Raw genomic sequence first — 26,985 nt, 5'->3', positions numbered from 1 at the left:
CATTTTTATACGGATAATACATACAGTTGAGACTTGAGAGAGACTGGAAACTAGAAAGAGAAAATATATAGTTAGAGAGAGAGAGAGAATAATTAAAAAAAAGCAGTTTGAGATTTTCTTGTTAGAAACAGAGAATCTATGGAAAACCTCCAATTTCAAATTTTGAAATTTTTTTATTTCATATTTTTTTGGTTAAACCCTATAAAACGACACCAATTCCGTGAATTTCATCTGTCGCTCTCTGTTTTTTGTTTTTTTGTTTTTGTTTCCACGAAGACTACAGTCTTACCGTCTTACTCTTACCTTTCACACGAGACTATTAAGTTTAACTTCAATTATTGAATTCTTAATCTCACTCGAAACTCCCTATAAATAGTGGTCTAGATCTCTCATTCTTTATCGTGTAATACAGAACAGTTTTAGAGTAAAATAATAGTGAGTGATGGAAAAAAATTCAATTTTTATTGATTTTTCGATGATTTTGTTGTTCATCTTTGTTGCTGGATTCTTTTCTGGTTTGGTCGAATCGAAAGAATGCACCAACACACCTACTCAGCTCTCGACTCATACTCTTCGCTATGAGCTCTTGTCGTCCAAGAACGAAACATGGAAAAATGAGATGTTTGCACATTACCATGTAATTCCAACTGATGATTCTCAGTGGGCGAATTTGTTTCCAGGGAAGTTTCGGAGGAAGGAGGAGGAATTCGATTGGGCAATGATGTATCGAAGAATTAAGAATCAAGGAGGAAATGTTGGAAATTTGCTTAAGGAAATCTCACTACATGATGTGAGATTGGATAAAGATTCGATTCATGGGTTTGCCCAACAGACGAATTTGGAGTACCTCTTGATGTTAGATGTTGATAGCTTGGTTTGGAGCTTTAGAAAAACTGCAGGTTTGCTTACTCCGGGGAAGCCGTATGGAGGATGGGAGGAGCCCACTAGCGAGCTTCGGGGTCATTTCGTAGGTTCGTTTAGTTTCTTGAATTTTTTTTATTTTTTTTAAATTTATTATATATGTTTTTTTAAATTAATGGGCTCTTATTAGTTTACATTATTTGGTTGAATTATATTTTAGGCCTTGTTGATTGTGAAAACAGTCGAAAATTTACTGGTTTGGGGGGAATTCGGATAAATCAAAGAAAGTTTTGAGGAAAAATTTGGGATTATATATATGATGTTTTTGGGTTTCTTCTCAAAATTCATTAACTTAACCTCCCTAAAACCATATATTGTTCTTGAGATTTGAAGGTTGAAGGAGATAAAATCTTGAGGTTGAAGAGGGTGGGGTGGGGGGTGATTAATTGGAAAATCGCTGATTTAATGGGCCGGTCCCCTATTTGGATAAAAAAAATTCTAAGAAGGTAGTGAGACCGCATTCACAGAGAAGATTTAAAAGTTCATATGTATTGAGAGAAGTCTCTAAAGAACACAAAAGAGAGAATTTGATTCAACAGCATCCACCATCATCCTTCTGATTTTTTGGGTAATTACTGAATCTTACTTAAAGTCTCATTAATTCTTCTGTGCTGTTTAAACAGCTTCAGATGTGTTTGGCAGCTAAGTACCTCTGTTCAATATTAGGAGAAGAGCTTATCTGCTGTTAGGCTTTCATGGAGTAAAGGGATAAGGGGTTTGCTATCCAACAAATAAGTGTGCTTTTTTACATTTATGATTTTGGAAAGAATTTGTTGTCAAAAAAATGTTTTGTGGGATGACGACGATCTTAGATTTTGATTGATATTAGAGATAGCCTCTGCGTTTTTTCAAATTGAGGGTGGAGCACTGAACTTACAAAAAACTATAATAGGATATTTAGCCCCCCACCCCACCCACACACACCATGTTTTGATCGATCTTATACATAACCCGAGTTTTTTTACACTCAACATCCCTGTGAGTTCACTTTGAGACTGTTGGTCCACTTGAAAATTTTTGGAGAAACCCTTCTTTCTAGGAGTGACATGTACTGTTTTTATGCTTTTAAATAATGATATAGCCTTCAACATTTTTCTGAATATTTGAGATACCTCCTTATTTTCTTTAAACTGATGAATGATGACATGTCTCTTGCCTCTGGTGTTTTCCAATAGACTAATTGAAAACGACCCCAATGCACTTACACGATCATCATTATCATCATCACTCATCACTATCACAACCATCATCACCATCTTCATCGTCGTTGTCATCATCATCATCATGTCATCACTCTCATCATTGTTACAATTATCTTCATCACATCCAAGAAGTTCAAGATGACTAGTTTTGGAAGACAAATCAATGGTTTCAAAGTAAATTTTTTTTAATTTAGTTGATAGGTGAAGACTGAGGTCAAGGGGCATGTCAACCAAGTGAAAATAGGTTAAACATAGTTTATCCTACAAGTTAGCAACTTTATTATGGAGATTATTCTCCAACCATCGTTGGTAGTGATGAGTCCAACATTGGCATAGAAGGAAACTAAGATTAACTATGGTTGTCAATTGTTAGCACTTAGCCCCCACTGACCAAAAATCTTGGCTCCACCTCTGCTAAGAATACACATATTACTTAATCATTTCTTTGCTTTTAATCTTAAGTTCAGCATTCCATTAACACTAATAAAATAGTTTAGCCCTAACTCATATTACTTGCATTAAGAACTGAAACATGATATTGACGTATCACGGAAGGGTTCTTGTTTCATCACTCTATAGCCATCTCATTATATGGTTGAGCTTTTCTATAAAACATTTGTATGGTTATTGTTATGGGTCTCCAAAAAAATTTCCATGATGTAAAATTGGTATTGATAATGCATTTGGAATGACCTGACTGTTTCTTTTAGAGTGAACTTGTCATGAGCTTCAACATGGTTCTCGGTTTAATGGAAAATTCTCTATGTCATGTCTCAACTTCAACCTTCTGTCTAGTTTCTTGAGGTTGCGATACACATTATCTGTGACAAACAACTTTGTTTTTACATCTTGAAGGGCATTACATGAGCGCATCAGCACAAATGTGGGCAAGTACTCACAACGAGACTCTCCGCGAGAAAATGTCTGCCGTGGTTTCTGTGCTTTATGAATGTCAGAAAAAAATGGACTCTGGGTATCTATCTGCTTTCCCAGCTGAGTTTTTTGACCGTTTTGAAGCTATAAAACCCGTGTGGGCACCGTATTATACCATTCACAAGGTAGAGTCTACTTTTGGTCTCATATTAGATGTGTGCAATTTTATTATTTGTCTGAAGGCTATATCAGAAACCTTATGCATATGTAATTTGACAGATCTTAGCAGGCCTTTTGGATCAATATTCGTTAGGTGGGAACTCTCAAGCTTTAAAAATGGTAATCTGGATGGCTGATTACTTCAGCAACCGAGTTCGTAATGTCATATTAAAATACAGTATAGAGAGGCATTGGACGTCACTTAACGAGGAAACCGGTGGCATGAATGATGTACTTTATAAGCTGTACAGCATAACGGTAAAACTAATTTATATAGTTTATGAGTTTGCACTCTTGTCTGGTACAAATTAATTATTCATTTGGCTTATTTAAATTAGGCATCCACAAAGACTGATTGCTATGTACCTTGTTAAAATTATATGAAATGTGAAACATGATCTTATTTAATTTTCTCCTGTGAAAGGGTCAGTAGGGGACCTCTGTCTTATAGAAGTGGAAAATTCCACTATTTTTCACAAAAGAGGACAACAATGTTGGTCGACATCATTGTCCTGTTTCATGGGTCTCTTCTACTCCAACAGCATTCTGGGTGCAGCACCATCTGTTGCCTTTTATATTTGGTGCTCATCATGTATATTTATTAACATTGCATTTTTTATGTTGATAATTCCTTGAGTTCGAACAAAATTTTGGAGGTTGTCTTGAGTTTAAGATTTATAATATGCGAGGTTTAAAATAAATCTGCGAGGTTTAAAATTTCAGTTTTGTATGCTTATTAGTAAGCCAAAGAAACTGTGTATATATTGTAGGGTATTTTATAAATACCCCCTTGGTAATTGGTGATATTAGGTTTACCACCTTGCAAAAAAATGCAAGATTATCAACGTTGCTTTTTCTTGATGATTTGACAACAAAATTTTTATTTTTTCCAAATTTTATTTTAAGTATTTAAAGAGAATTTTGGAAAAAATCAAAATTTCACCATTAGATCATAAAGACAACGCAATGTTGACTTACGGTCAGGGGGGCCAAACCTAATCATGCATTTCACAAGGGGGTAAACCTAATATCACCAATTTATAATAGGGGGTATTTCTAAAATACCCTATATTATACGAGGGTTCATTATACTAAAATACTTCTAATGCTCATTTTAAGCTAAAAGATTTTGTTTTGTGATATAATATTCTTTTAAGATGTGTACTATTGATAGTTTATTTAATGAACTTTCTGCTTTGAGAATATACCCCTATGTATGTTTGGTGTCTATTTTGGTCAGTCCGTAAATGGGAATATTTGCACGAGTTTGAAAATTAATTCAAGTTTTGGAAATATTGTGTAAATGACAAAAATATTGTGGAAAATGATAAAATAGCCATTAAAACACCTATTAAATCATTAAAATGTAGTAGTTATCTATATGGTGTGTGGAAATAAATATCAACAACATTCTGCTACACATACATGTAGGTTTGTGGGAGTCGGATGATGAAAAATAATAGTACTCTACATGGAAATGAAAATGAAAATGTTACATTAACAACATATACCTTAATATTTAAAACACTTGCTTAAATAAAGAAACTAATAAGTACTATTGCGTTTATATGATATTAAATTTTTTGTTTTTTGGATATGTATCCAACTAGTTAAAACATGTATGATTGTGTAAGGGCTTATATGAACTTGCTAATATGTTTAAAATTCATAAAAAACAAGAAGATATAGACACCTAACTAATAATCATTCATTTATGGTAATGGATGAATATTGTGTGCAATTTTTTTATTAATATATATTATTATTTTTTTGTATAATTGCAAGTCCTTTCTATAAGAAATTATAATTATTTTATGGTTACAATTTTTATCAATATTCTTTTTGACTATATTATTTTCCAAAACATTTCCACTAAATGTCTTGCATTTTTATACCTAAAATTTTATTATTTCGGTCGGATTAGTCATTATTCACCAAAATATTTCATAAAATGAATATTGATTGTCACTGAAATATTTATAGTCGTCAATTAAATTTCATGTCAGACATTGAACAAATGGAATTATTTCGGTATATTATATTTCATGGAAATATGTAAAAAATTCAATATTGTGGTTGGCTTTGAATTTACCCATGCATTTGAACTTTGTGCAGGGAGACCAAAAGCATTTAGTGTTGGCTCACCTTTTTGACAAACCATGCTTTCTAGGTTTGCTTGCAATGCAGGTGATCGATTTTTTTCTTTCTTTTTCTTGGTTGTTTGGGCTTAGAGATATTTTCCATGAGTTGCTTTTATAATAAATGATGTCATAAATTCATATTCTTGGTTAAGCATGTGCATACATGTATGCAGTTCTGATGCACTTTGTTATATAAGTGTTTATCCTTTGCCCTTGAGATACTGTAAAACAAAAATTATTGTTCTTCAGGTGAAAAGTAAATTAGTTTTAAAAGTATATTTTTAGACATTTGTTATGTTCCTCAGTTAACCATTGATTTTTCCACACCAATTCAATAAATATGTTATTTATTTAAGTGTTACGTACCTAGATATTAATAATTGGTAGTATAATAATATAATGAGTCATGTTACTCGGTAGCCAATTAGTTAAGGATTAGGATTTAGATTAGGGATTTTATTAGATTTAGATTAGGGTGAATTTATAATAAAATCAGATTTGGATCATGATGAATTTAGAATAGAATCAGGTTAGTTAGATTTAGGGTTTTTATCTATAAATACCTCTTGTATTCTGATTTGGAGATCGACAAGAAAATTTATTAAAATCAAAATCCTTTTGGGTTTAGGTGATTGTCCATCTTGAATTGGTTGAGGTCCCATCTGCCCCTAATCAGATCAATCTCATATCTTATTCACCCTTATACTTTATTTTGACGATTTGATCTTCATGTTACGATCAGGGTCGTACCATTAAGTTACTGACCCTTTTATCTTTATGAAATTTCTCTTTACCAAGTATTTTTTTTATTTTGAAAAGCAAAATAATCAGTTTTCTTAAGAACTAACATGTACAACCAATAGGAGTCATTTCAGTCTCAAAATAAATGAATAAACACTGTGAAAGAGAGGAAAAAAACGCATAAAAACCGGCAAATAAAATATGGAATGAGGGTCTATCAAAAACTATGTGAGGAACTGCGTGTTTTTACATCAGAATATCTTCGGTTTTTTTCCTCTTCCTCTATCCCATAGGTACAGCGTTTGAATCAATAGAGAACCTTTTCTTCTGTATGAATCGATATTATGACATTCCAATTCCTTCCCGATACCTCCCAAGGAAAATCCCGAGTGTCTCGATTATCCTGTTTATTCTTTGGTATATTATCTTCTTTTAATGTAAGATTTAACTTGTAGAGAAATTTAATCAACAAGATTGCCCATTTTTAAATTCACTGTGTTTACTTTAAAGGAAAAAATGGTCCTAAATTGTCACCATTTTTTTCTTATTGTATGTTCCATTAAAAAATTTCTCTATGTTTCTGGCAGGCTGATAGCCTTTCCAATTTTCATGCCAATACACATATCCCGGTAGTTATTGGATCTCAAATGCGATATGAAGTTACTGGTGATCCACTTGCTAAGGTAAATGGCTCAACACCAATTACTTTACAATCTGAAAGTGCGGGCACACACACACTAGGGGTGCAACTTGGTTCAGTTTGAGGTCAAATTGGAACTGAACTGACATAGGTCGGTTCCACCGAATAAGAACCAGAACCGAACCAAATTCCATTGGAATTAAACCAACCCAAACCAAATTAAAGTCAGTTTGGTTCAGATTGGTTCTATGGATTGCCAATATTCTATAAATTGTAAGTAATACTTTTTAATGAAAAAATAAACATAAAATTTCATACAATAAATCACAAATCTGTCCATAAAAATTCATTAGTTTATTCATAAAAGATCACTAATCTATGTCCTAACTCCTAAAATCATTCATAATAATTATTATATACATATATATTTATTTATTGCATAGGGGTTCGGTTCTCGGTTTGGTTTGGTTCTATACATGCTTGATCTGAGAACCAAACCAAATTGATCGGTTCTCCATTTTCGTAACCCGGAACCGAGCCGCAACTTGTTCCAAACCGAACCAAACCACCCCAAAGCTATCGGTTTGGTTCGGTTCTTGGTTTGAACCGGACCATGTTGCACCCCTAACACACACACACACAAATATATATTGAAAGTTGAATGCTCATTCAGAGAAAAGCAATGCTTTCTAGGAACCCACAAAAAAGATGACAGAATCAATCTTTCACAATTGTTATTCCTTTACAGGCTACAAACTACAAATTCCCAAACACAATTTTCTGTCAAGGTTGAAGGTGTTCTAGCCTTCAAAAAATAAAAAAAACCAGTGAACATGAGATGGAACTCTTCACAAGAAAAGGAAAAAAGAAAAGAAAAGAAAAGAAACAAAGGATGTATTTAAAGAACATTTTGTTATATAGGGTTCCTTCTTTAAAGCTAAAATGTTCTTTAAATATGTTCTAAGTTTCTTTTCTTTTCTTCTTTTCTTTTTTTCTTTTTGTCTTTTTTTCTTGTGAAGAGTTCCATCTCATGTTCACTAGTTTTATGTTTTCTAAAGGCTAAAATAGCTTCAACTTTGACAACAAATTTTGTGTTTTCAAAAGATGTATTTATTCTTTTTCCATGTAGAGAACAAGTCCATGGTGAGGGATTTGCAAGCCATTCTTTTGAATGTGTTTGGGAATTTTGAGTTTTTTAGTTTTCAATGAAGGAATAGAAATTCTGTAACAATCTTTCTTGTGGATAACTAAGTTACTTCTCGAAAGAATTGCTTTTCTGCGAATGTGCCTTCAACTTTCAATTTCTCATGTAATCTGTCCCACCATTTATTTAATGTTTTTTTAAACTCCATGTGTTCTATAATTTTGTTTGGTAGGCAATGGGAACATTCTTTATGGATATTGTCAACTCTTCTCACAGCTATGCAACAGGAGGAACATCATTCAGAGAACACTGGTAATTGTCTAGGCAGATTTTGAGTATAGATCCCCTTTCTTATATAAATAAGTATTTCCTACTTCCTTGATAAACTTTGTGTACATTGTTGGAATGTGAATAGAAACAAGTAATCATAAGCTATTGGTTTTATCCCATAATTTGATGGGTACTTCCATATAAGATCTTTTTTAATCTTTATTGTTTTATCATCTTCCTTGCCTCAATATATGTGCAGGACTGACCCAAAACGTTTGGTAGACACCCTACAGACAGAAAATGAAGAATCCTGCACTACTTACAACATGTTGAAGGTTTGCCCATATGCTCTCTTATTTATATATTCTGAGGGAGACAATGGATTTTGCATTACAGAAGAATTATTATATGATAATATAATTCCATGGTTTTATATTCTGACTTCAAGGTATATTTCAGTCAGCCTGGAAACAAAAATATTTAACAGTTGTTTAAGTTTATGGCAATGACAGAAATATGCATTAAAATCTTAGTACATGATAAAAAGGTGCGAATGAACACTCATAAGTCAATCGAACTACAGTAAACAATCATAATAAGTAAGAAAAATTAGATTGAGTGCATTTGGTATGGTTGGCACGTGTATTTATTAAGCCTCGAAGAGCCGAAAAAAAACTATGTTATATGGTTGGCAGAATATTCCAATTTCAGTTGAGACCGGAACGAAACATTAACTCCGAAACATCGAATGTTTTGGGAAAGTTTCAAATTTTCTCGAAATGTTACGGTTGAGACTGTGTCGGTTTTTCTCCTGACCAAAACATTATATCGAAAAGAGATCTTAAACCTTAGTATTCATCAGTACCATATTTTAATGACTTGTGGTCATACCACATGGATTTGTGCTCCTCACCAGCGGTGTCCATCTTGAACAGGGCCCTTATAAAAGTGAAATGTGTGAGTAGTATTATTTAATGCAAATTTGGATAGACTTCTTGTCTGAGGAGGTCAATATTCACTAAAGCCCCTATCTCTATATGTGTGCTATGTAAAATTAAAATAACCTAGGTATTGCTCTCATGTCATTCAGTGCGTCCCTATATAAATTATAGGGGTAACCATGAAATCGATAGTGTAAACCAACTCCATTTCCCAATATTCGTGTTTGTACGATGATTTGGGGGAATTGTCAGCACTCTTAGCACTCACATAGTTCAATGCCTAGGCAATTGGTTCGACCTTCTGGCTTAGCCTAAAGTAAGCAACTTCATCTTCCTCTGTGTATACCAATCATAATCTTTAATGATGATTTGTTACTTCTGCGTTCCTGAAATTCAAAATTGCATCACGGTCTTGTTTTGGATGGTATTTCCAATGTTGTTCTTTGATAAGTGGGCTCAAGCCTCTTTTACTACATGTATCATTGTTTCAATCAACATGAGTCTTGTCTTCTATAGGAGCAGAACCTTATAGGCAACATTGTTGATGGGCATCAAGAGCCAATATAGGAACTCGACATACAAAGAAATAGCTCCTATTGCCACACCAACTTTTGCTAACGCCCCCCCCCCCCCCCCCCCCCCCCAAGATGTGTGTAATTCTTTGGTTATTTACATATGACTTGGGGTGGTGTTAGCAAAAGTTGGCGTGGCAATAGAATCTCTCATACGAATATTGTCCGTCACAGGCTCACCAACATCCTTAACTCCTACAATGGGCCCCACTCATGCCCCTAGAATAGTATATCAGCCAATTAGGTCTGGTTTTTCTCCTCCTCACCTTTCTTTAGGTACTTCATCTTGAGACGTAAGTTGTAGTGTACAAACAAAATATTGAGTTGCCTCTTGTACTCTAATTGGGTTTGTTTCTTGCTGTGAACGAGTGAGAATATGCTCCGATTCCTGCAACGTCTTCTTGATGATGTCATTTGAGATTTTTTATACAACCCTTTTTATGAGCCAAAAGCTTATGAAAGATCCACCACATGGTCACAATTTGTAAAGATGTGTTGACTCGTTCTTTGTAACTCTTAACTTTGAAAATCAACCTATAGCCAAGATTAAAACATAACACAACTTAACTAATAATTAATTAACTAGAACTTCCTAAATAACGCATAATAACAAATAAACCCATGTCTGAAAAAAAATAACAAATTAGTCTTTGGCTGAAAATTATAAAAAAACTAAAACATAAACTAATCTAAATGTGTCCCAATAGCTCTCCTTGCTCCAATAGCAGCCCATACACATCTTTTCAATGTGGATCATTTCCAATGTTATACATATGGGGTCTTCTACCTCTAATCATTACTCCAACCTCTAATTTTACCCCAAATTATTGTCATCCATCCATAATGATAGTGCAGGGGTCTCTATCCTCCTCATCTAGTAAACTCTAAACTGTGTAGTTTTGATGTTCTCATCATTAAGGGTTCTGGATTAGTGCATTAACATGTAAAGGAAAAAAAAAAGATTTTGAATAAATCACACCCCCCTCCCAAAGAAAAAGAAAGGTGGTTGATTTTCAAAGGAGAAAACTTCGTTTCTTTTGTGGACAAATTAGCAATACTATTAATATTCTACCAAGCTTGCGTGCTTCCACTTCGGAAACCCACTCCTTCCATCGAAAGCGTTTATGGAGCTCAATACAGAATAGTGGGGTTCTTCCATCCAATTTTGGTTTTCTTGAGATACATGATTAGAATTGGGAGTTTTTTGAGATCTCTAAAAAAAAAAAGTTTGGTTGGATGACTAATTTGGATTAATCTTGAGTTTTGCTCTTCCTTTTTCTTTTAATAAGTAATCTTGATCTACATTTTAGTGATCATCTATTTACTCTTTATTTAATTTAGAGCACCAACATCCGTCCAACTTTTCCATGCTTGGCTGATAAAGTTCTTCAGTATTTCATGTTAAGAACATATTTTACATTTTATGTAGGTTTCTCGGCACCTGTTCAAGTGGACCAAAGAAATGGCCTACGCAGATTATTATGAGCGTGCCCTAACAAATGGTGTGCTAAGCATCCAGAGAGGAAGGGAACCTGGAGTGATGATTTACATGCTTCCTCTGGGACCTGGAAATTCCAAGGCCCTAAGCTACCATGGATGGGGAACAAAGTTCGAATCCTTTTGGTGCTGTTATGGGACAGGTATGTGCCTTATTTTTATATTTTGGGTTTACTAAATATTTTATTCGAAATTCCCCCTAGTAGTCTCCTATATGTTATTTTTAGATGCCGAGCTGAGATTGAACATGCAACCTAAGGGTTGTAGTGCTGAATTTTTATGATGGAAGGACCATGTTGCTTTGGATGTGAGTTATTATTATTATTATTATTTTGCTTTGTGATGAACCCCAAATTTGTACTTCCCTTTCCAGACCCTAAAACAGCCCTAGAACTTAAATCCTAGTCCATACGTTGTTAAAAATCATCTGACTATAAACACTAAATTTTAGGTACCAGACTATACTCCCATCCTTCATCCATTTTGGTATCAAATCTAGTTGTCCTGAATACGTTTGGTACAAAAGTGAACCTAGAGAATCCTACATTAGTAACAATGGAGTCGAGGAAAAATACTTAAAACTTATAAGTGTGGCTTCATCTCGAGGAAAAATATGATGAATGCATAGGTTGTATTATCAAACCCATGCCCGATATCATATCATGTATTGAAAACCATGGGTGTTACTAGAAGTGCCAGCTGTGTTCATTTTGCATGTGTTCTCTCAGTCCGAGTCCCCCTTTACTGTGGAGTCACCACCCCTTTTATAGCTTTTCCATGCAATCCTTGGCTGCCACGTGGTAGTTGCTAGCTGGCACAGCTTTATTGGTGCTGCGTCCACTATGCCTATGGATGCCAGGTGGTGCCCCATTAGTGGTGTGCTCCTCACATTCTCAACATCCTTAAGTACTGCTTCTACTACGTGATCTGTCAGAGGCGCTGGCTGAATCGTACCTTCCTGTCCAATGGGGAACAGCCACCTGTCCCTTTCCATCAGTCATGGTATGGTCCCCCTCACTTGTTTATTTTCATGTGGCTTCCTTGGTCCTTTGATGCTCCAGCATCCTTCATGGCGTCAAGATCCATCACGTGGTCTTAATATTCACACACCATTTGGCCTCTCAGAATCATATGGTGCCACATGTGAGAAAAATCTCCAAGCCTTGTTCAAAAATCTTGAAAATTTTAAGTTTATGGTCCAGACCACTTACAGACCATTATAGAGCCCATTGCAATTGTTCGACAAGGCCCAAAATTCAGCCCCAAAAGAGGAATTTTAGGTTATTGACACTAGGACTACCTAGTTTACCTTGGTAAATCGTGGAGTTAAGAACATGAGCACCGTTGTTTTCCTTGTACCCGTAAATAGATGTGAGCTCCGCGATTGTTATAAAATAGAATGAAGATGTTGCTTTGGATGCAAGTTGTTTTTTTTCATGTGGTGGATCCGTAATATAAGTATATTAAGTCATGAGACTAATTACTTATAAAAACCACATCCATAAAACTTTTTGATATGGCAAGCTTGATTAAGTTACTGCTTGTATACTTTGACTTCCAAATGAAGGTTGGTCCTGGTCTTTTGGTTCTTGTGTTGGTTATCTAATTTCTATCTAATTTCACTGCTCTACATATTTGGTAACTTCAGATCTTTGAATCTTGGTTATCCAGGAATTGAGTCATTCTCAAAGCTAGGAGATTCCATATACTTCGAAGAGGTGGGCAAAATTCCAGCACTTTACATCATACAGCTCATATCAAGCTCGCTTGACTGGAAAGCTGGAAAAATTTTGCTCAATCAAAAAGTAGAACCCATAGTTTCATGGAATCCTTTCCTTAAAGTGATGCTGACATTTTCTGCAAATGAGGTTCGTTTTGGCTGCTGCATGTATTCCATCTAATCTACATTTATGAAGGAAATTGGCTTTCTATTTTCTTTTCCACTTTTATCTTGCAATTCAGACATTGTTGTATGATAATTTGTGGTCACCATGGATCAACATAAGAAAACTTGCGAATTAGAAGAATATTTTTCTTTATACTTACGAGGTCCTCTTGGCCTTAGGTTTAAGGATTTGTGAGTTATTTGAAGAGATTGTTAGTTTGATACGTAAATTAATTTTTGGTTGTATGTCTTATATAGGGGGCTGCACGCCAATCTTCAACTTTGAACCTGAGGATACCTCTTTGGGCAAATTCTGCAACTGCAACATTAAATGCCGAGAGTTTGAGTCTACCAACTCCTGGTATGAACTACCATCCCATTTTCTGACTTTTATTCTATTTTCCACAATAAAATTATACATATAGATTTGAGAATTTTGATGTGTAATATGCTTATGAGGGACCCATGGCCATATGGAGATGATTTTTATGAGGATGATCTCTTCTTAATGGAGATCACCTTCAATACCTGTATATGTGTGTAGCAAGTTATTCAAAAATGGATTTTGACAATGCTATATTGAGGCACCATGAAATTTCTAAAACTAACAAATTCAAACTTCAATTTAATTGTGAAATACATGTCCAGAAAATTTCAGATCATAATCCACTTTTCATAGGACTAGAAATGATCAGATTTTTGTGAGGATGATCTCTACTTAATCAGATCATTACATATATTTCTAGTCCTATGAAAAGTGGATTACAAGTTGAAATCTTCCGGACATGTATTTCACCTTTCAATTGTTTTAGAAAATGCATCGTGATCTCAGCTCAATAGCATTGTCAAAATCCATTTTTGAATAAACTGCCACACACATACATATATGTGTGTGTGTGTGTAATCCCTTGCCCTTTGCATTGAAGGGAAAGTTGTAGCACTTGCGTAGTAAAGCAAAATAGTTTTCTAACGATCCTGATGTTCCCATGAGCAGGTAATTTCCTGTCAGTCAATAGAAAATGGAGTCCTGGTGATAAATTGATCCTGCAACTGCTGATCAGTCTACGGACAGAGGCAATAAAAGGTAGAAATCCTTTTGATGTTCAATTAGTTTTTTAAGTTGATACACCCAACATACTGAATATGTCTCTATACCACACCAATTTGTGTATATCTCCTTTATTTGCAAGGCTATAGGAAAATATTAGTCATAAGACAGATATTTGGTCCTACAAGTATGGCGATGATCGTTTTTTACTTTGAATCTACTAACTATATCATTGAATTCAACACGTAGATGACCGACCTGAGTACGCTTCAATCCAGGCAATTCTTTATGGTCCCTATCTTCTTGCCGGTCTGAGCAGTGGTGACTGGGACATCCAAATTGGGAAAGCTAGATCTATTTATGACTGGACAACTGCGATTCCAACCTCTCATAATTCTCAGTTGATCTCTCTTACACAAAAAATCGGCAATGCAACCTTTGTTTTGGCAAATTCGAATAATTCAATTACAATGGAGAAGTTTCCGGAGTCTGGCACTAACTCTGCCATCCATGCCACCTTCAGGCTCATCTTCAAAGATTCGAATCCCTCTCAATCATCATCAGCATCATCCAGTGATTTAATTGGAAATTCAGTCATGTTAGAACCTTTTGACCTTCCGGGGATGACGGTGGTGCAACAGGGACCAAATGACAATCTTACAGTTGCAAATGTTGTTGGTCACGAGGGGTCATCCTTGTTCCGAGTGGTTGCAGGATTGGATGGGAAGGCTGACACAATTTCTTTGGAATTGGAAGGCAAGAAAGGTTGCTTTGTTTATAGTGGAGTAAAATACAATGCTGGCACTAGTACTAAGCTCAGATGCCGTTCAAGGCATGCAGATGCTGGATTCGCTCAGGCATCAAGCTTTAAGTTAATAAGAGGAATCAGTGAATATCATCCCGTCAGTTTTGTGGCAAAGGGATCCAACAGGAATTTCTTGTTGATGCCATTGCTAAGCTTACGAGATGAATCTTACACGGTATATTTCAACATTAGAGCTTGAAATATATGCAGAGCTAAGCTACATTAGTATTAATAAATTTCTTTCCTTTCTATTCTTGGTTGCTCAAAGTTTAAATCTCAGATTTTGTTCATGAACGATACTGAGATGACTCGAGTAAGTCATCCTGGTCTTGAATGATTTTTTTAAACAAATAGAGTATAACTCATGCGTTTATCCAGAACACTCGCTTTCTAAACTTGTACTTATCTAATTGAAACTATCCTACTGAGATTAAATGTTTTTACTATAATTTGAAATAAACAAAAAAAAAATTGTGTTCCATGAGTAAAGTTGTGTTCTATGGCCATGAGTAGGCCTACTCTCTCAATCCACCAATGTCAATAAGAGAGTATCGAAAAAATAAATAAAAGACAACGTTTTCTTTGGTGCTCAATTACAAGGTTTGTGCTCGAATTTTTTCTTGTTTTCGCCATGATGAAGATTTTCTCCCTATTTTGATTGGAAGGTACTCCTTTGATGAGATTTCATTTTTCAAGATACTCCTTGCAAGTCTCCCATTTGACATATAATACCTCAAGTTTTGGGTAAAAAGTGTAATGTGATGAGCCCAAGCTCATCGTAACAATATTCAGATTTGGCAATTTTTCAAAGGGCACCTGTTCGCTTTACTATAGGAAAGACTTTTACAATAGATCGATTCGACGATTCATTTTGAGAATTACTCGATTAATCAGACTACGACTTATTTGCCAAAGTTTTCCCTTTTTTTTTATTAAAAAAATGGAGAATTTTGTGACAGTGGTTGAGCCAACTTGAGCTACCAACTCATAAACCTCTCAAAGTTGAAATCATATATACACTAGAAACCATAATCTAAAATTCATCAGTTCGACTCAACTCAATTGGATTTCAAGGTGACTATACCACAACCTTTTGAAACCAACTCAATGAATCAACTTAGAAATCTGCGACAGAATTCTTTAACCTATTCGACCTCGTCTTCAATCCATAGCGTCAACTTCTTGATTACAAGATGAGATACTCCCAAACCAGAGGAGAAATTCAAGCTTATTTATTGATTACATACAAAAGAAACTTCTCTGAATGTCTTTGGCAATGGAACAAGGCACATGTATGAAAACACATAGTTTCAAGCAAATTCTAAACAAGAACTTTAAATAAACCTTTTTTTTTTTTTGTTCCTCTTTAGAAAATGTAAATTAAAAATAAAAAACAACGGAGGCATGGAACTCGCTATAATACTCACACACTCCAAACCTCACGAAGGAGTTCATACCTTACAGTTGATTCACATGAACTTCGCTTTTCTTCGTGTCTCCCATTTCCATTGGCTGTATATGACGGCATTTTTTCAATAATGGAAGTCAGTGGAGACTCCAATTCATCCAAGTCTTCATCACTTGTATAACCCCTCCTTTGTACTATGGAAGCATTCCTCCCTAACTGAGATTTCCCCGCTGCATCTCCAATTTTCTCTGCCACATTGGCTGGGGATGGAGGAACATAAACAACAGGGGCAGCACTGCATGGAAAGCTGCAGCTCGATTCCCCATCTGATAATCTCCGTTCAATGAAACTCTAGAGAATAAACACCCGTAAATTATTTCTTTCGGAAAAAAGCTGAAGCTTGAAAAGAATTCACAAACAATCATTTGCTAAGCATATATATAGCAAGGTGTAATTCGCTATAGTAACAGCCTTTAATTCCTAGTTTATTATTAATATTTATTATTACTAGAATTATGAAGGGATGTAAAGTACTCAAGGACTTCAGGTTAAGTAGAACAAAGAAACGAGAAAACAAAATTGGTCGCTTCGAAGTATTTCTAGACGATAAAAGATAAGTAAAACAAAGACAGAGTCATGTGGAGTATAAATTTAGCACCGACACCCAAGAAGAAGAATGCAATACTTTGAACCAACCAATTTCGTTATCTCATGTCTATTATACATGATGGAGAGATTGAGGAAGATGATGTCCATAAAATCAGAGCGGGATGGTTAGAGTAGAAGTCAATTTCTGGAGTACTATTTGACAGATTCATACCAACCAAACGAAAGTTTTTAAGGTGTAAAAACCATCTACGCTTCTATGGAGCTTAGATGTTGGACAATCAAGAAGCATCGTATTAATAGATTGAGCTTGAAGAGGATGTTGAGATGGATAAGTGGAAAAACTAAGAAAGATAAAATTAGAAACAAATGCATTCAGAAAAATGTAGTACACTAAAAGTGAAAGTTGGCTGAGATGGTTCGGGTATGTTTCACTAAGGTTGATTATAGCCCTAGTTAGAAGAAATATTCAAGTTTAAGGTCCTAAAAGAACAATAGGAAAACCCAAAATAACTTTGATGGAGAAAATGAAAGTAAATATGAACTCCATCTCAATAGCACAAGACTTGGCTTTGGATAAAGTTGAATGGAGGAACATGATTCATTTAGCCAATCTGAAATCTTTGAGATAAAGCTTTGTTGGCATTGCATACAATATTTATTATGTTGACTGTGTGTGCATGAGGTTTGTGCTCCGGGTCCAAAACCCAGATGAAAGTGGCTTGGGTCGAGTTGACAAAAGTGTATAACATATTTTCTGAACCCTTAATTACCGGCCCTCAAATTTGGGATAAGGTATATGATGATAGATATAATATTTTCTTCTTGAATAAAATGAGCAAGTTATTTATGTCAGAGAAGTCACAAAATATCACACAAGATTTTTAAACATTATAATGGTTCTAAACTACGTATAGAACTTATAAGAGCATTGATAGATGTGATGATTTTTCTCCTATTTTTGTGAAAGGAGGTCTGAAAGGTACTCATGGATAAATAAAAAAAACAAAAAAAACTGAACACTAGTCTAGTTCTGTGTGTAGGTTCATCAAAGTATGGAACTAATATTCTTTGGGTAAGTGGACTTGAAAGAGTGATCCATGTGGCATTCTGAGGGAGGTTGAAGATTCTTCACACCTGATTTCCATTCACTTCGACTGAGCCACTAGTTTTATTTTTATTTATTGTTATTTTTGTCTTGGGAATGTAGGTAAGGTGGCAGTTCATTGATCACAATCACACCATCGAATTGATTTTTCACAATGGAAATCTAAGTGTGAACAATCAAATGATGGGGAGTGAAACTATCCTAAAATATACCATATGTATAGATATGGAAATTAGAGACAGTCTCTTAATGAAAGTATTCAAGGTCGTACCTCAGCATTCAGGGCCTCTAGGACAGCCCCTGGTACAGGATCTGGGCAGAACTCATCGGGAGTAAAGTTGCAGAGTATCCGTTTAATCAATGGAAGACCGATAGCAGGGCACACCTATGAAACACAAAATTTGAAAATTAGATTAAGTACAATGACTGAAAAACACTAAGAAATGCAATTTTTGGGAACAAAATTTATAAAACTATAAATTCAACCTCTTTTCTGATGGATCTGTCACCAAGCATGTCTTTAGGGAGCATCAGAAGATCGCTCAAGGCATTAAGTAAATGGAAGGATTTGGGCTCACCATCCCCATCTTGTCTGTCATTATCCTCACTATTGACCTCATCCTTTGGGGAATCATCAGTGTCCATACCAAACAGGTCGGTGAGCCATCTAGACCAATTCCCAACCTGCAGCACAGCAAGTGTTTCCTCTCCTTTTAGCAACCAAAAAGGTGATTACCTAATATAACATCTATAAGGGTGTCAGCAATAGGGCTTTAAATGGGTCAGGTTCGGGGGATCTGAGTATATCCATATCTGAAATTTTTATTCAGATTCATATCCAAATCCAACTCAGATAATAGCTAAAACCATATCCGAATCATTTTGCTTTCACCAAATCTGGAAGTGGATCCGAGCAGACCAAATTACTTGATTCGGGTCGGATAATTTAGGACCGTTCAACTCTTTTTTGCTAAATTTTCTTTTCTAATTGCAAATACTATTCTATTTTATTATTATAATACTTTTATTTTATAAAAATTCAGGTTATATTAAAGTAGTAGAAAAAATATATTCTAAAAAACATTAAAATATAATTTTCAAAGCAATATATCATTTGGATCTAGGCGGATATAGGGATGGACCCAGATCCGACTAGGGTCAAGGGACATCAACCCATTTTTTTATTCGGGTCTACTCCAAGAGTCGAAACCCCCTAAATTCGGATTCGGTTTTCAGATAAAATCCAACCCATTTTATGCCCTAGTTAGAAAGCACGTATGAGGTCAAAACAATACAATATACTCAAATTACTTCATAAACAACCAGCATTTGGTGAGGTTTAGAAGAAAGATGCAAACATGTCTTTTTTTTCATATTGCAATGCAACTTTGAGTTCGTGGGTTCAAGTCCAGCTAACCCACAAGAAGGGGAAAAATGACAATTCATGCCGGAAAAAAGAAAAAAAAGGAAATATGATATCGCATTAATACATCAACAATCAGTAAAAAATCATACATGCCAACAAAAAGAAAGAAAAAAAAAGAAAGATATGATACATACAGAATTTTTTAGTTGAGCACCAGATCCAAAGCTTAAGTCTCCGGCTGGAATAGGCAGAACCTTGGAATCAACAATTGGATCTGAGACAGGATCTGTTGGGATCTCATGGGCTGATTCACGCAGAATGGCATTAAACATGGCAACATCTAATCTGGATACACATTGCTCCATTACCTATCATAAAAATATACTCTCTTAATCTCCAAAGCATACAACAACATAACTTCTATTCTATTTGTTCCAATAGAGTGGAATGGAGGAACAAGATTCGTGAGCAACTCCATCCCCTCTCAACTGCTATTTTGGAGAGTTAAATCCAAAATATGTATCTCCAACGCACTATCCATCCCACTCTCCATTTTGGAGAGTGGAATTTTCAATATCCATTTTGGATAGCAAATTTGGAAATCCCCCCCTTGGAGAGTCGTTTTGGATTTTATGGGTCTCCAATGCACTATCCATCTCCATTTTGGGTTAAATTAAAAACTATTAAAACATTTACGGATAACATGGTTGGAGTACATACCCCTTGAATATCCAAAATAGCTATCCATTATGGATAGTCATTTTGGATATTCCCCTTGGAGTTGCTCTTAGCTGGTCCCAAATAAGGCTTTGAGGATGAAGATGCCCTAATAGGTTGCTTAGTTGAGCTATATAGGCCCATTCTGGTGGTTTTTTTTATTTTCTGTTTTATATATTTTTTTTTCCTTTTCTGTTTCCAACTTCAATGTGCACTACATATTTGAATTGCAATAGAGAAAAAAAATTAAGTAAACTATAATAGCAAACAATATTAGAATCTCTGTACCATTCTAGCCAATACTGGCAAGCAACCGCAGTCATGCCCTCCTGCTCGAACAGGACAAAGTCTTTGAAAAGCATCCTGGAAAGCACTTTTCCACAAGTTAATTGAAAAACAGCCTTGCTGTTGATCGCCTAAGTTTGGTCCCAACAGCCTTCCATAGCTTTTGATAGAATATGTGTTCTCACCTGGACACTGCATGCGTGGAGTTATGGTCTGAAGGAAAAAATATGTCAGTCAAAACGAAATAAATTGATTAAACATCAACTACATATATAATCATCGAAAAAAAAACACCAACTACATATATATGATGGAAAAGGAGCAGAAAACCAGGTAACTAATCAACTAAAATTGTTAACTAGAGATCTATTATGGAATAATCCAGGGGTGTCAATGGGCCATGGGCTTAACTCTAATCATTTTTAAGAGATTCTATTGCCACAACAACTTTTCTAACACCACCCCAATCCATACGTAAATCACCAAAGAATTCACACATATATTGGGGTGGCATTAGCAAAAGTTGGTGTGGCAATAGAAGCTCCCTTTTAAAATAGGCCCAGTCTGGTCATCCTATTCAGATTCAGGTCTTCAAGGGCCCACATTGACACTCCTAGAATTAGCATCATTGTTTCTCTTGATGAAGATTCTTTAAATAAAAAAAAAGCAACTGACTTCGAAAATAACACTGATTTAAGCATGTGTGTGCACAAAACTGTAGATGATTTCCTCAAGATACGAGTGTTGTACACTCAAGGAAAACCAATGGTTCCATGCATATACAGTGTTGTAGGAAGTCAGTATTGCATGGCTCTTCTTTAAATTATATAACAATGTCAAGTTTTAAAGTCCCAACAGTATTAATTTCAGTTTTTACCTGCCACCACACAGACTCAACAATCCGTGAGAAAATCCACGATTCAACCTTTTCAAGTGCAGCTGTGAATGTTCTTGTCTCTTGCCAGTCATCCATAAACTGCGTGAAGTCACTCTTCTTCACCTGTTTACTAACTGCACCACCCTTCCACTTCAATGGAAAAGCCTTCCCCCCACTTCTCTTCACACTATCATTCGATTCAACGACCCTTGCAATTGTACTTGAATTAAGTGAATTACCAAAGGCTTGAGAAATAATTTCTCTAAGGACAACAGTGTTCGACAACCAGAATGTTAACCTAAAATAACATAAACACAAAAAATTAGTCACCAATAAGTAACCAAGATGCTCAAATTAGATCAGCAGTAGTTTTCTTTACCTTGGAACATCATTACCACAAGACTTTGCTATCAGTACAAGCCCCGACACTGTGTTCCTAGCAATTGTGGCTCGCTTGTCTTGAGTACAATGCTTGCAAGCATGAATATACATTCTAGAGAGACGCCGAGCTGGAGTGTGCACCTTATGTGCTGAACTCCCATGCTCCGGTACCACAGAATAAAGTGAAATCTCGAGAGCAGCAATTTCTCTAAGCTCCTCTTCAAGTTTTTCGATTCTCATATCCATTTCTTTAACCCTCTGATCCGTCGTTTCCGGATCTTCACCCAAACTATTCTCGTCCACATCAGCTGTTTCATCATCACTTCCAACCCTCTGAGACCCAATTGGCAGCTCATCCAAGATATCTACCTCCTTTACCTCTTCAATAGTTTTATCATCAAGTCCTTCAGAGGATTCCGATGAAGGCTTTGGATGGACTTTCATATTCTTAGGTTTGTTACTAGGAATGCTTTTAGTAGTTATTTTAGAAGGCCCTCCATTAGATTTTGTAGTTTTCTTTGGGGTATTGTGTGATGGCTTGATTTGTGTCTTATTTGTTTCATTACGGTCTGTTTTTTCTCTTGACACACGAGTACAAATTTCTGGAGAGTCCTTTTTTGCAAGTTTTTTGGGAATTTTTACTCTTTCTACCTTGCCATCCTCGGTTGTATTTGCATCTCCTTGAGAAAAGACAGAATCTTTTATCGTATCACAATTGGATTCTTCTTCCTTCCCCTGCTTTTGTTCTGTGACCAAATCACTTAAACGATCTTCTATTTCATCCTTGCTCTCTTTGGCAACCATTTCACCGGCTTGAGGTTCTGCTCGCACCTCCTCAGATCTGTGCATATGCTTTCATAAGCACCTCCTTATCTTGTTTAGATTTTCTGTTACCTTGATCATACAGTACCTACCAACAAAAATTTAGCAATATCACTTGATATATTGTTCTATTATAATCCTCTATATTCCTGAAAATAATAAACCCTTTGATCAAGGGTAAAAAATGAAGATTTAAAGCTACTAAAAGATATCTGTGTGTGCGTGCCAGTGTTATGGAAAAATACTGTGTTCTTTCCATTCAGCATCATGAGATGTTATGGTTGACAAGAAATATATTTCCTAAAGCATTTCGTCAACTATCTGCTTGTTCACCGTATCAAACACAATTTCACTGAAAATTATTTCATAATAAACGTTATATCTATTGGTCTTCCAAGAGACATGATGATCCATTATTGCTATACTAAAGAATGATATCATATGAAGGTAGCAGATGAAAAGGAAAAGAATTATAAAACTCCTAGAATGTATGGACAACCAAACATAATAGAGCAGAGGACCTTCCGCAGGTACAAATAATAAGATCAATGAGACAAAATGAGAATATACTTGGTATGTGGGTAAAAAGTAATAACACATCTCAATCATCAAATCAAGCACCCAGGGATTGTCAGTGGAATAGATGGCGGCGGGAAGAATCTACTAATCCGGTCTCTCTAGCTGAAAACCAACAATGCCACGTTTACACAGGTAAAAGGATTCAAATCAAGAGGCAAACTCAGGTAATGCTGCTTAGTTTTGGATCAACTGTTTGGTCCACTGAGGAAGAATGGTGTTCTGTCTCCATGCCACCAGGAGATGGGATAGTAGTTTTCTTCATGGAAGGACAATCTCATGGGAGTACGGGAGTATGGGATCAAGAGTTAGCTATGGTGAAGCATGAACATCGTGCTTATAAGTAACAGAAAGCAAGAATCTTCAAAAAATGACAATCACGGTCTCTGAAAATCAAGGAAGGAGATATGGACGAGTCAATAACGGGAAAAAAAAAAACAAAAAACGATTAGCCTATACAAGTAGAGGCATTCGGCTAATTGAGTTTTATGTGATTTTGGTCTGTAGAGACTGGATTTTTGTGGACCCGACTACTACGTGATATGGAGTCACCACCATTCATTGAGTTAATTGGGTGTGAATGATCACCCAATTTTATTTGATTTTTCTTTGAGTTGATTTGACTAGTGAGTTGACTCCAAGAGAAATCTATGAATAAGAGATTTGAGTGTGGAGATTCAATTGTGACTCGGGGAAGGTGTTACGCACCCAAATTCACCCCTTTAGACAGTTTCTTTGAAGGAACCACACCTGCTGCTCTAGAATAGTATTTGAGCGTAGGTTGGTGGTTCTCAAGGCATAGAATTGACGGAAAAATCCCCCACACCTAGTATAGCCAAAACTGAATAGAGATGCATAGTGAACTAGGACACTATTCTCAAAGATTGAGAACAAAATTGGTTCTATATTTAGCAAGAGAATAGACATTACCCAAGATGTTGCACCACTGTGGAATGGTAAAATGTTAACACTCAAAAGAGGGACTAATGTGAAGATCCTACCCCAAGATAGATTAAACTTTAATCCCATAAAAGAACAAGGCTAGAAGGTTATGAGATCCGCTCAAGACTCCAAGGTCTTGCATATCAGCAGACTAACTATCACCAATCTAACCGTGGCAAGCTAAAACCCATCACATTGTTTTGGACAATCACCAAAAATGAATAGATAATAGAGAAGGTAAATCATCCAAAGAAGAGTTTATCAATCATGTAGTTTTGGGTCGGCTAATCCATTCTGCTTTTGGCAAAGATCTCCAAGGTGATCTATGGATTAGAGTTCGACCAGTGAAACCCCACTTCCCTACATGTTCATATGTGCATTGCGCATTTGAGCAGTATAAAGTTCCTTAATTTGGCCAAAAAGAAGGAATATCAGATCCTCGGCATCCCGTCCAAGGATTTTAAGGAGAGTTGTGATGAATGCACGTGGTAAACATATGCGGTCTGCACGTGGTTGACGTGACAAGGGCACAGAACCATAAATATTTTTTTTCAGGATACATAAGGAAAAGATCTGCGGTTCTGTGCCCTTGTCACATCGCCTGTGTATAGACCGTGTATGATTTACCACGTGCATTCATCGTTATTCTTTTTAAGAACTCAACAGAAGTGAGTAAGCTGTCTCAATAACATCCATGTGATCCATATTTTACTAACATTGCCAAATCTAAAAGCAAACAGATGCCAGACCCAACTAATTCAGACCCTAATAACTGATAGGAATTGGGAAATTGAATTTTTTTTTCCTTTTTAATTAAGTTTTTTAATGTAGAAATTAACACGTATAATAATCAAATCAAACTAAGAAAGTTAATTGAAGTTCAAAAGAATCCAGTATGAACCTTAAATTCACTGGTAACTCTCTCAAAATCGGAAACTTTAGATGGAAAACAACTAATCGAAACCAAAAGACTTACAAGACAATTTCAAAATCTACAGAATCCATAACTCTGCGTACAATCAAGGAGCCACAAACAAGCTTCGATCAACGACAAATCAAACGGTTCTAATTTCTTTCACACAACTCTAAACCGAAATTTTACAGTAAAAAAAAGCAGAGAAAAAAACAGAATTCTACAATTTTACAGAAAAACGACATAATCCAGCTATAAAAAGCTTCAGAACAGAGAATTTCAAAGCAGAATCACAAACAGATTTCGTTTTGGATTGTTCTTCGAAGTAGAACAAGTGAAAGACAACGAAGACAAAAGATGTCAGAAAAAGCTGTACAATCTGTTAAAGAAGAAAAAAAGGAAGAACAGAACTCACCGAAGTCTTTTCTGAGTTTCTTCGATCTTTAAAGCTTCTAATTCAAACCTCGTTTGTCCGCCATTTTCATCTTCAAAAGTTGCAGAACTTAAATAACGAGATTTAATTAGAATTTTAAAGTCTGGAGAGCTCGAAAGAGAAGAGAATCGATCTCTCTTTTTCTCTCTGTGTCGGAACAGAGTTGTCGTATTGGAGACACTGAGCTTCTGATGATTCACAGATAGATTTTAAAAAGTTCCAGCTGTTACATTCAGCCGGTTACCCATTACAGGATAGTGTTGTCGGTGGCATATTTTTACCGGGATTTGCCGGTATCTTGACAATTGTTTGTTTATCAGTCAATCAGAGACTAGTTTTTTTAATATACCTAAAGTACCCTCAATTTAATACTTAAAAGGACGAAATTATATTGTCTCTCTCATATCTTCGTAACTGATTGAAGATGGTCCCACCTTGTATCTGGTGATTTAGATATCCCTTTTAAGTTTTGATGTACCCCTGTGCTATCAAACTGATGACTTCCCCTTTGACCTAGGTTTTATCTTAGAGATTGACATAAAATGACTTAAATGTCCTAGTGGGAGACAGGTGTGTACTAGTGGGAAGTTTTAAAGAAACTACTCTACCCATGGATTTTAAACTCGGTTTCGCATCTCTTCTTGTCCAAGCCTAAATATCAAGTCGTCTCGGATGAGTTTTCCGAAATGTTTAAGATGTCTCGTTCAAAAAATCAAAAAATTGAATGTGAGATATTAAATCTCAAAAAAAAAAAAAAAAGTGACTCGTGAGTTAGTCTCGTTCAACTTTGATACCAAATTAACTTGGGTGATACGTTTTGATCGCGAACGAATTTTAAAACCATGAGTCTACTTAATTTTGGTGAGTAAGATGAAACTTATATAACCAACTCAGTTGGACTATCCAGATTTGTAAGTTGGCAACACCAAGTTGAGTGTCAACATCTCCTCAAATCAATACCCCTTGATTTTTCATTTTAGATAATATGTCCTCTAGGGTAAATTATTTTTAATTTATCTCGTCTTCGATGTATTATTGAAAATCCTTGATTTTTCAATGTAAAAATTCATCATTTGTCCCTCCAAAACTACTATCTCATTTTTATTATACGAAGGTTGAAGGAGATATAGTGTTGATGTTGAAGACGAATGTAAAAAAAAATCCTTCATCTTCAAATTGTTAGCTCCTGTGATGAAGTATTTTTAACTTTAATCTTGTCGTTAATTCATAATTTTCAATTATTTTTCAATCCAAAATTCCATCATTCTTCTAAATCTCCAAAAATTCAAAGTTGTTCTTGAGATTTGAAGGTTGAAGATAATAAATTATTAAGATCAAAGAAGATGGTAAAAATCTTTATCAAAGATGGTAAGATAGTCATCTATATTAGTTTTTCAAAGAAGACCTAGGTCAAAGGGGGCATACATCAGTTTCAAAACGCAAGGGGGTATCTCTAATATTGATCAAAAAAGTGGAGGGCATGTCTTAATTACAATACCTCCAAATTCTGTCTTTTGGATCAAGATTTGTTATTATGGGTTCGGATCTACCCATTTTTCAGTGTGTAGGTCCACAAGAGGGTGATCCAAACATATTGAAATATTTCAAATCATCTTCCTATTAGGGTTGTTGATGGACCGAATCGAAATCAA

At 35.4% G+C, this 26,985-nt stretch overlaps 2 protein-coding genes across 3 annotated transcripts; one reads left to right on the top strand and one right to left on the bottom strand.

Moving 5' to 3' along the window:
• The first annotated feature begins 272 nt into the window (after window positions 1-272).
• On the top strand, window positions 273-15,150 carry LOC147386679 (uncharacterized). Its single transcript, XM_086424083.1, has 12 exons — window positions 273-971; window positions 2,979-3,181; window positions 3,276-3,473; window positions 5,331-5,402; window positions 6,685-6,780; window positions 8,114-8,193; window positions 8,411-8,486; window positions 11,094-11,304; window positions 12,833-13,029; window positions 13,305-13,407; window positions 14,041-14,130; window positions 14,344-15,150. The coding sequence occupies exons 1-12, from the start codon at window positions 443-445 to the stop codon at window positions 15,096-15,098; spliced, it is 2,610 nt and encodes an 869-aa protein (XP_086280209.1). The 5' UTR covers window positions 273-442; the 3' UTR covers window positions 15,099-15,150.
• A 945-nt stretch (window positions 15,151-16,095) lies between these two features.
• Window positions 16,096-25,554, bottom strand: LOC147386678 (uncharacterized). 2 transcript variants are annotated; one of them, XM_086424084.1, is made up of 8 exons: window positions 25,316-25,554; window positions 21,646-22,557; window positions 21,267-21,564; window positions 20,393-20,602; window positions 19,582-19,755; window positions 18,508-18,705; window positions 18,293-18,406; window positions 16,096-16,658 (listed from the first exon to the last, which is right to left on the bottom strand). In XM_086424084.1, the coding sequence occupies exons 2-8, from the start codon at window positions 22,494-22,496 to the stop codon at window positions 16,323-16,325; spliced, it is 2,181 nt and encodes a 726-aa protein (XP_086280210.1). In that variant the 5' UTR covers window positions 22,497-22,557; window positions 25,316-25,554; the 3' UTR covers window positions 16,096-16,322. The 2 variants fall into 2 exon arrangements, with proteins under 2 accessions (XP_086280210.1, XP_086280211.1); XM_086424085.1 differs by lacking the exon at window positions 25,316-25,554 and adding an exon at window positions 24,964-25,117.
• Between the last annotated feature and the right edge of the window lie 1,431 nt (window positions 25,555-26,985).

The sequence above is a fragment of the Akebia trifoliata genome, chromosome 14 (assembly GCF_017979445.1).
Source record: "Akebia trifoliata isolate Shusen 1 chromosome 14, ASM1797944v1, whole genome shotgun sequence".
NCBI lineage: Eukaryota > Viridiplantae > Streptophyta > Magnoliopsida > Ranunculales > Lardizabalaceae > Akebia > Akebia trifoliata.
This window is presented reverse-complemented; position numbering and strand designations above follow the sequence as displayed.